Genomic DNA, 9,812 nt, shown 5'->3' with positions numbered 1-9,812 from the left:
AAATTTTCCCAGCCTGGAGCTCCACAATGGCTTGGATGATAGTTACCCTTGTCCTCCATCATCATGGTTGAAGATAATGATCCTTCCAGGCTAAGGCATGTTAAAGATACTAGATGAAGAAGCTACTTCATTTGAACATAGGTCAGTAAACCCAACATTAAAAAAAAAATCCCTTGTGCTGAATCCTCCAAAGGAAGACACAGTCACTGGGTATTTCAAAAAGAAGAAATTGCAGGAAAATTACAACAAAGGCTACCAAATTTTTATTGCTCACACAAGAATGATAGGTATCATGTAGCCTAACAGCTTTTCCACATTGAATAAGGAACAATTATAATCCACAACTTTTCAATTAAAAGCCAAATAAATTTTGCTCCAAGTGATCATTTTCCAAAGATTGGGGGTCCTCTGAGCCTTCTGGTCTTGGTGTCTCCTCTAATCCTGGGTGCTGGGCTGGGGGGGGAGCAGAATAAAGAAGGTATCACATACAAATATTTCTGTTGGTTTAGTCTAAATAATGCTGATGTCTCTGAGCAATAACTATAACCAAGATTAACTATCTAAGCAAAAAGGAGTGAAACATCAACTTCCAAATTGATTATACAGTAAATAATGTCTTCAAATATTTTTTTTATTAATGATGACATATTTGTAGTAACAGAAGCAAAGAAGAATTAAAACTAACAATTCTCCAAATACTATTGTTATGAAAACCATTAGTTTCCACAACTATAATGTTTGCAAGGTAAACATTATCAGCCAGATGCTATTTCTCTGCTACCTAAGGCACCAGCTACTTTAAATATTTATGGGCTTTCACAAATCATTGTATTTGTGATTATTTTCCTGTAATCCCTTTAGAGATGTTTCAATACAACAAAAGGTTACATTCAAATCTTAAAATAAAGTAAAAGTGTACCAACACAAAAAGGGCTCCAGTGATGAAAAATAAATTACAATAGGTATTAACATTGTCTTTTTAATACTTCTGTCCATTAAAGCTGGAGTACAGTAATTAATCAATGAGAGTCTTTGATGGCAGAACCACCTCAATCACACTAAACTAGAGAATTACATTTTAACAATGGTGGCACAAGTCACTTATGGAAAGGCATGAGATGAGACTCCCTCCCATCACACAAAAAGAAACCAACTGAAAGCTGTATTTACTTTAACATAGGCCATAGATTCTCCCTCAACCTGAAAAGCACTAGCCTAGCTTACAGCTACATGGCAGACTACAGACGTCTTTTTCTAATATATAATCTTATTTTAAAATACGATGCCAATTATATTTTGATTGGATAATTTTACAACATTATGACAGCCATCCAATGGTTCTTTGCATCCCATAAAGCATACTTGGCCATCATGAATGATTGCCCCCCCACACACACATACACAAATGACCATCCATCAGGTGAGTCAGTTTTACAACTGGTTGCAACATTCAGCAGTCACATGACTGTGATTCACAATGTCCTGTTCCCCCCCCCCCCCGGTTCTTGCATTTTTGGCCTTTTTCAACCAAAAAAAAAAAAAAGAATTCCCATTCAAAGGAATGTGTTTGCTTAATGAGTGTAGCATTCACTTACTGACCTTTGCAAAAAGGGGCAGAAAATTACTCCCAATCAACTCGACTGGAAGTGCCTCAACTTACGACCATAACAACTTGTGACAGGATTTCTGGTCTTAATTGCAGTTGTAAGTTGAGGGCCACATGTACATCTATTTTATTTCCTAAGACTCCTCATTAACTCTCTAGGAAAGAACTGGAATTTACTCCTTCCATTAAAAGTATTTTCTACCTTGTTGAGTGAGTTTACACTCAAATGGCCAGGCTACATATGATGCAAGAGACATATCATCAGATCTGTGATACATTTACTGTATATTTCAATAGTACTTGTGGAAGGTTCTGAATGGTAGTAGAGGGAAATATTCCATATCACTTTCCTAGTCTAGATATCCCAAGCAAAGTATTAAAAAAAATATAGCACACTAGCATTATATGGTATGTGAACGGGATATTTGAGGGACAGTGGTGGGTTTCAAATTTTTTTTAGAACCTCTTCTGTAGGTGTGGCCTGCTTTGTGGGAGTGGCTTGGCATTCATGTGACTGGGTGGGCGTGGCCAACTTGTAAATTGTGGTGAAACTCACTTAACAACACTCTTGCTTAGGAAACAAAATGTTGGCTCACAAACTCTGGCATTTGAAGCACGCAAGTCTTAAAGCTGTCAAGTTACAAGAACCTTGCACCCATAACTCTTTAGGAAAAAACCCGAGGGATGTTCAAACTTGAAAGCTTTAAGACTTTAAGGTTTAGAGGCGGGCAGGGCAATTGGTGAGCTAGCTAATCAGTGAGTGGCGGGCAGGGAAAGTGTGGTGCGGCTGGGCAGGGGTGGGGGGAGTTGGAACCAGTTCTAAACAGCACAGTAGATTTGTGGAACCTCTTCTATAGAAGAGGTTAGAACAGGCAGGAACACACTCCTGTTGAGGGACTGCCTCACTCTGGTTGCATCTACCTATTTCATCAGATCCCGCAGGAGAGGCATGTTGCTAGTCCCGTCTACGAAGGAGTGTCATCTGATGGGATCTAAAAAGAGCCTTTTCTGCCATTTATGTAATTTCTCTGCAGACTAATTATCTCCAACCTTGTTGGCCTTTAGCCAGGTTTTGAAAATATGACTTTGCCACCATACTTGGAGATCTAGTGGTACAGAAGAGCATCTTCAGTGGCTGTGCAGAAAGCAGGACACTGAGTGAATTTTGCCACTGATTAGGATTATTTTTCTGTTTTTAAATCCAGTCTTATTGACAGTTTGTAAGTTTATAGGCTTTTTTTAAATTAATGTGGGTTTTTGGGAGGATATTGTTTTAATTGTTAAGAACTGCCCTGAATCACTGAAGTGAGTTGGGCGACTATGCAAACAGAATGAATGAACTAATCAATCAATTAAATAAATGTTAATCTATCATTTGGCCCTGATATTGTTGCAGTTGTCCTTTTAGCCAAAATTAATAAAGGAGAACATAATGATAGGAGAAATAGAAAGCTGGCTAAGTTCAAATTTAACGGTCCTGCCAAAACTCTAAATTAGGGCTACCAAATAAGGGTTGCAAAAGATGACTACCAGCTGACTGTTCTTTGTCGTCCCCTGATGGTCATCAGAACTTTGCAGTTCAGATACAACAGCTTTCCTCTTATTATATATAAGGGGCCCAACTGTTCAATAATTCCACAAAGAACCACTACTGTTGTACTTTATTTGCTCTGTAATAAAATTGAAATAGCTACTAGTACAGAGGTGTCCAACCTTGGCAACTTTAAGACTTGTGGCCTTTAATTCCCAGAACTCCCCACCAGCATGGAATTCTGGGAGTTGAAGGCCACAAGTCTTAAAATTGCCAAGGTTGGACACATTTGTACTAAACTCTTTATCTGATCCAACTGAAGAACCATGGAAAGGGACAGGGAAGATGTTCTCCAAAATTATTTCAGAGACCTTATTTATCATCCAGACCAAATTTCCTTTGGGCTAAATAATACTCTTCTCACCAAAAGAGCTTTTATTTTCAAAGGCTGCTATTACAGAACTTACCATATCTGAAAACAGATGGAGTTATTTCCTCTTGGGAATACAACCCTTCCGTTACCACCAGAGGGACAGAGTATTCTTCATGGAGTCCATGAGTGACTTCAGGTTTCTCCTCCACTGTGGTCACTTGTGTTTCATGACTCTCGGCTTTCTCTGACTGCAATTCTGGTTGTGGTTCTGGTTGTGGAGTCTGGCGCCGGCCTCGGGCCCTTCCAGTTGCTCTTCCTTTCCGTGCTCGCTTGTGTCTCTTTTGCTCCCTAGGTGAATGTACACATAAGAATCATTTTGTAAATTCTAGGACCCTACTGATTGCTTCGAAGGGCCTTTTTACTAAACCATTAACTCACTTCTTGAATCACATTAAAATTCTCAGTTTGATAATTAAGATTATTTATATAGCACCTTTTCCATTCAAGATGAGCAAACCCAAGCTGATGCCCCAATTCAAGAGAGAACTGAATGTGTTCCTGGTCAGTGGTTCAACATCCTGCAAAACTCAAAGCCATAATCATACCCAGGCAGCAGAGGAACGCTTGGGCAAAAAGGATAGGTGGTGGTGTCTATGACTTCTACCTTCAATCAATTTCTCCAAAAAATGTATTTCTTTCTTTCTTTCTTTCCTTCCTTCCTTCCTTCCTTCCTTCCTTCCTTCCTTCCTTCCTTCCTTTCTTTCTTTCTTTCTTTCTTTCAGGGTTTATATGGCTGCTTATCTCACATTGTTCACACAAAAGTTCCATTCCTTGCTGGGGTTCCTTTATGTGGTTATTAGGTAAGCATAGGTCAAGAAATAAACTTAATAAATGCACTGTGGATGGAAAGGGTTGCAACCATAGCTGTAGCAACAATGAAAAGTTGCAGAAAAAAATTAAAACCTGGTTGATACACCATGTCAAAGTTTTATCTTCTAAGGATATTGTACAATGGCAAACAAAAAACTCTGACATTACATATAGATGCAACTTAACATGCTTTGATATGTGGAGATACATATACACACACAAACATAAACACACAGACACTAACACAAGGTTTTACCATTTATGACACAAAAGTATGTCTACTGAAATTTCAGAAGCCAAAACAATAGCTCCATGGTCAAAGGGGATTTTTTTTGTATGTAGTATAATGCCTTGCTTGTATCTCTACAATATAAGAAGCAAAATGAATGATGCCAAATATTAAATATTGCAAAATTTTAAATTAAATGTTGCAAATCTATTTTATGGGCCTAGGGTAATAACTGCATAATTCTGTTTCCTGGGCATAGAGCAGATTCAGTAGGTGTTGCTGAGCAATTAAGTAAAACATGCGTTTTCAGAGTCACCTAAATTCCAACCATTTCTGTGAAAACGTACATGTCATTGTGAGAATGAGATGGGCAAAAGATTCAAGGGTACACCTGGGGGATGTCATCTTACCTAGCAATGGAATATGCAAAAACTTTAATATTTGAGTTGGAATGAAATATGGGCAAAGAAGAAGGGTAGCTTTGTGAGGTATACTAGGAGAGAGTTCTATATGAGGAAAAGCAAAAAAAAAAATTCTTATTTGTCTTAGAAGAGAAATCTATTCTACCAATTTTGGTTTAACTTTCATGTGACTAATTTGCTTTTTATGAGAGCAAAAGTAATGTCAGTGTCATTATTTAGACACAAAACATCCTTTTAAAAGCTTTGTACAAACAAATACAAAACAGCAGATTGTTTTAACTCTAAAATAAACATCACTTCATCACCATCCTAATTTACCCCAGAACCCACTGTTCAGTGTCTTTTTCTTCTGCTTCTGCTCTTCTTTTTCTGAGAAGTTCTCGGTCTCTCAAACGGTGTGAAATGCCAACATCTGCAAGAGGTAACAAGAGTTGCATGAATTATGCTAAGAGAAATCGATATTGCAGGTATAGATGCTGAATAAAGCTATGACAGAACCATTTCAGCAACTACTAGTACTGAATATATTGGGTTCTTATGATTAAAAAATTAAATGCCTACAATGAATGCCTTTGCATGACAGTTGCGGAGAGGTTTTTTGAAAACCCGTAAGTATTTAATTGGCTACATGAACACAAAGTGAACATTATTCCAATTAAATATTTTCATAATGGCTGAAAGATTTATCATATGTGCTCATTTTTTGTCTCCATTAAAAAAAATCTGCTGAGACAAGCCAGAGAAATATCGGAATGAAAGTTATTATTTTACTTCCTTGTTAAAACCACTCCAGTGTGTTCAAATATTATTTTAGTATGCAAAATTCAGTAAGCAATTATGCAGCCAAAGCTTTAAAAAATACTAAAGCTTAATTCTCTCTGTATAGTATCTTCATATAATTGTAGTCAGCCTATGTTCATGTTTATCCATTTAGCTACACTTACATTGTAATGTAACCTGCTGCTGCAAGCTGTACAATCAGTGGTGAAATTCAATTTTTTTTACTACCGATTCTGTGGGCGTGGCTTGGTGGGCATGGTGTGGCTTGGTGGGCGTAGCTTGGTGGGCGTTGCAGGGGAAGGATACTGCAAAATCTCCATTCCCACCCCACTCTGGGGCCAGCCAGAGGTGGCATTTGCCGGTTCTCCGAACTACTCAAAAAACCTGTCAGAACCTGCTGGATTTCACTCTTGGGTACAATTAATTTCATTAAAAACAAGTCTGGTGCATTTTGCTGTGTTGCATGTCACTTTTGACCCACCTATCACAACTCCAAATGAGAGAAGAAAGAGACATCTTGTCCAGATTAGAGAAATGACATCAGACACTTTTGTCCAAACAGAAAATGAGAACATGGGGTAGAACTTTGCTTGATGATGAATTCTGAACTTAGACACATTTTTTGTTATTGGAGATAACATACACAGAACAACCTTAAGAAAGTTTATAGTATGGCCTGTTGATTTGGGCATGTCAGATTCCATGTGCTATCAGAATTTACTTGAGTAACATTCAACCTGACCAATATCACAATGGGAAATAGCCCATTTTTTCCTTTTGAGGAAAAAAAAATCTATAAGAGCCTCTTTATATAGCCATTATTGGATATTTCATAATCATTTAAGATATGAAAGCTATAACATGTGGTAACAACTTAATTTTCTAGCTGTGACAGAATCTACATTTCATTTGCCTTTGTCACAGATGCACGACACATGTAAGATAGGTGCATCTTGATCATAAATACTTTTTAACATTTTTCTCAGGTAATGGTTTCCCCAAAGTCTGAGACATTTCTACTTGATTCTCCTTCATTAGAATCTGTTCATAATGCTATTATAAAATGAGGTTATCAAGAGGACAAGTGGTCTATACCCATGACATAAATTAACTCCACACTTGTAATAGAAGCACATCAGCAGCAGCAGTGAGTTTTTTTAGTGGCACCTCAAGGTTCATTTATTTATATTTATGGTATTCAAATATAAGTATTAAAAGGGTATCTACCTTAAATAGACTCTACCGTAAAAAACAACAACCTTGCATCAGCATATTTATTAACATCTGTCACCTGATGCTTTTCTGTGCTTTGGATTCATGCAAGTCACAAATGTTTGTTTCAATCCACATGTGGAGTATTATGCATAATGTCCACTTCAGCAGCAAGTGATGTCTCCCAATGCATGAAATGAATCTATCCTCCAGCCTTTGATGGTGAGAAAAGCACCAAGTATCTTGCAATGTAAAGAGTTTTTCTCTCTATAGTTTACCATTTAGCTAGTACCTACTGCACCAACACTCTTTCATCATTACACATTATCATTTTCTATAGTTTTTGCTTTGTACTAATGTCCAACTGGTACAATGAAGCAAAAAAAGGGTAAATAATACTGTATTTCTCCCCACACACCCCCACCCCCAAAGTGGAGCATAAAACAGAAAGATTGGATTGACAAACTGTCCTCTCACAGTAAGGACCACAGTTGCCTAACCCAGCAATTCTATGGCAATATCATCTGCTCTTATGCCTTTTTCAATATTACAACAGAAATAAAAAGGACTGCACAATTTGTGATGTGTATTTAGAAATGAATATTCTGAATTCAAGCTAGAGTTCAACAATAGGATTTATTTCTTTGTAAGGCTAATGTGAAGATAATGGACACTTATGATAGACATGCATGAGGACATCCAACTAGCAGAAATAGTTTTTTTTTTTTAATTCTTTCCGTTATTTTCTCATGCCAATTCGTTTTCCCAGCCATATTATCCCATGTTCCCACTCCTGGACTGAAAACAAGTCTAATATAGTCATGGTATTTATCTGCCTGCTTTTCACATTTATCTCTGCTTTTCCTTCTATTATTCATGGCAATTTATGGCGGGTGTGGGGAGAATTAGCAGTGGGTCTAAGACATTTGGTTGCCTGAGGCAGAACATAAAACAGCACCCAACCTTTCCCTAAGTTAAGATAGAACATGGCATCCAACAATTATTTTGGTATCTGAGGCAGAAGGATCAAGGCTTCTTTGTTTCCTGGGCAATGAAATTAAGGCAATAAAGTAATAATTTGCACATCTTTCCTGACACTTGAAATAAAATGCTTGCAAGTTGCATCTGTTCCCTTGACTTAATTGGTGGCTAGCTCTACTGTAGATATACTTCATCATTTCTCTTGGTCTCTGATTTTCCTTTGCAAATGCCTTGGGTCTTTTTCATTTGCCTCCCTATAGCAAACAATGTTATAGGGAAATATACATTTGTTAAGTATTGCCAAGGTTGGGTTACTTTCCAGACTTTTGAGGATGAAGACAGGTGGAAGATTTTATGTGGAAGCAGTTTGAACAAATCAGTGTTCTTTTGATCCATATTTATATCCTGTACTTCCTCATTCTACATCTGCAACCTTGCAAGATAAATTAGGTGAGGAGTTTTTAAGAGCACCCAGTGAGCTTAAAGATCCAGATCCAAACTCATCATCTCAGTCCAAGTCTAAAGCTGTTCAAAAGTAGAGTGGATAACCTTCTGCTATATTTAACATTTTGCTTCTGCTTTTACCTGGTTCAAGCCAAACCTATGCACACAAACAATATTTGCAGAAAATCCTCCCAACGAAAGCAAAATAAGAATAGAGGTTTATTAGGGGCAAGGATCATAGACTAGGTAATTCTTGAAAAAATGCAAACTTGTCTCCCAAAAAGCAATCCCTTTCCCCAAAATAATTTGCATTACCTGCAACTGCATACTCTTCAGGTGTGGCCTCTGCTTGCTGTGGCGTTTCAGAGTATGAATGATCCTTTTCTAAATTTGCCATTTGTAACAGTTTATTTTAATATTTATATAGAAAAAGGAGCTGAGCTCCACCATAGGATCATGTAACGCATCTAATGGTTTAGTTCAAAAAGAATTTCCAAAACGCAGGGGGGAAAAAGAAACAGACTACCCGCCCTACACATCTTATCTGCCACGGACATGGCTATGTTAATACTATTTTTTCTTATCAAGTTGCAAAGGTGTTTATATTGATGCTAAAAGCCTGTCATATCAATTTCCAAACACTTTTTCCTTGCACGAAATAATTATTTTATCAAAGAAATGTGCCCTATTTAAAACATAGCACATTTGGAAATTCCTGAAAAAACACCCCACCATTTAGAAATAATTACCTCCTCGAACAGCTTTGAAAAGAACAGATTATTAGATAAAATTGCAAGCAGAATTTAGGCACAATAAGAATACTTCTCTGGAAAAAAATCTGTTCAGATGTATCTGTGTATATATTTGCATGCACTTTGCTTAAAGATCCCTTGTCCTATGTTTTTTGTTCTCTAGGAATATGCCAATAAAAGAGATTTTAAAGAGAATCTAAATGAGAAAGTACTCCTGAGATTTTTTTATGTATATTTATTTTGTAGGGAGGGATCAGTACAATTCTAAAAACATATGCTAAATAAATAAATAGAAACATTTGGCACATTTACAGTGTAGCAATTTATTTTGAAGAAGGTTCTGCAATGGAAAAAATCCTTTAGCTTTTCACATCAAACTTTGTACACTCTGTGTGTGTGTTTGTGTATTCACATCAAACTTTGCCATTAATACTACAAATAACTGAAATGTGATGTAACTCCAGGTTATCTTACAAACACTGGCATTTCTTAGTTTGCCTAATTTCCACTTTCTTTTCCCCCCCTTCTTAAAACCATATTCTTGAAATTTACCTCTGTAAAATGTTGGATATGTATTACCTTTTAATATTGGGAGTTCCTTTTTCCCTTGTC

General features: G+C 36.9%; 1 protein-coding gene across 2 annotated transcripts; it reads right to left on the bottom strand.

Moving 5' to 3' along the window:
- Positions 1-240: 240 nt before the first annotated feature.
- On the bottom strand, positions 241-8,958 carry HEMGN (hemogen). 2 transcript variants are annotated; one of them, XM_032214396.1, is made up of 4 exons: positions 8,764-8,958; positions 5,350-5,443; positions 3,605-3,858; positions 241-453 (listed from the first exon to the last, which is right to left on the bottom strand). In XM_032214396.1, exons 1-4 carry the CDS (start codon positions 8,843-8,845, stop codon positions 353-355), a joined length of 531 nt encoding a protein of 176 aa, XP_032070287.1. In that variant the 5' UTR covers positions 8,846-8,958; the 3' UTR covers positions 241-352. The 2 variants fall into 2 exon arrangements, with proteins under 2 accessions (XP_032070287.1, XP_032070288.1); XM_032214397.1 differs by having other exon boundaries at positions 5,362-5,443; positions 8,764-8,955.
- Positions 8,959-9,812: the final 854 nt, after the last annotated feature.

The sequence above is a fragment of the Thamnophis elegans genome, chromosome 3, assembly GCF_009769535.1.
Source record: "Thamnophis elegans isolate rThaEle1 chromosome 3, rThaEle1.pri, whole genome shotgun sequence".
Classification (NCBI taxonomy): domain Eukaryota; kingdom Metazoa; phylum Chordata; class Lepidosauria; order Squamata; family Colubridae; genus Thamnophis; species Thamnophis elegans.
The sequence above is the reverse complement of the archived record's forward strand: the minus strand, read 5'-3'. Positions and strand labels throughout refer to the sequence as shown.

What these genes read in the sequence shown, in the direction of transcription:
- HEMGN (XM_032214396.1), bottom strand. Translation starts at nt 8,845, where the DNA reads ATGGCAAATTTAGAAAAGGATCATTCATACTCTGAAACGCCACAGCAA. An exon ending in TGAAGAGTATGCAGTTGCAG is followed by an intron (nt 5,444 to 8,763) that starts GTAATGCAAATT and finishes TACCTCTTGCAG; the next exon opens with ATGTTGGCATTTCACACCGT. An exon ending in TCCATCTGTTTTCAGATATG is followed by an intron (nt 454 to 3,604) that starts GTAAGTTCTGTA and finishes CTCCCCCCCCAG; the next exon opens with CCCAGCACCCAGGATTAGAG.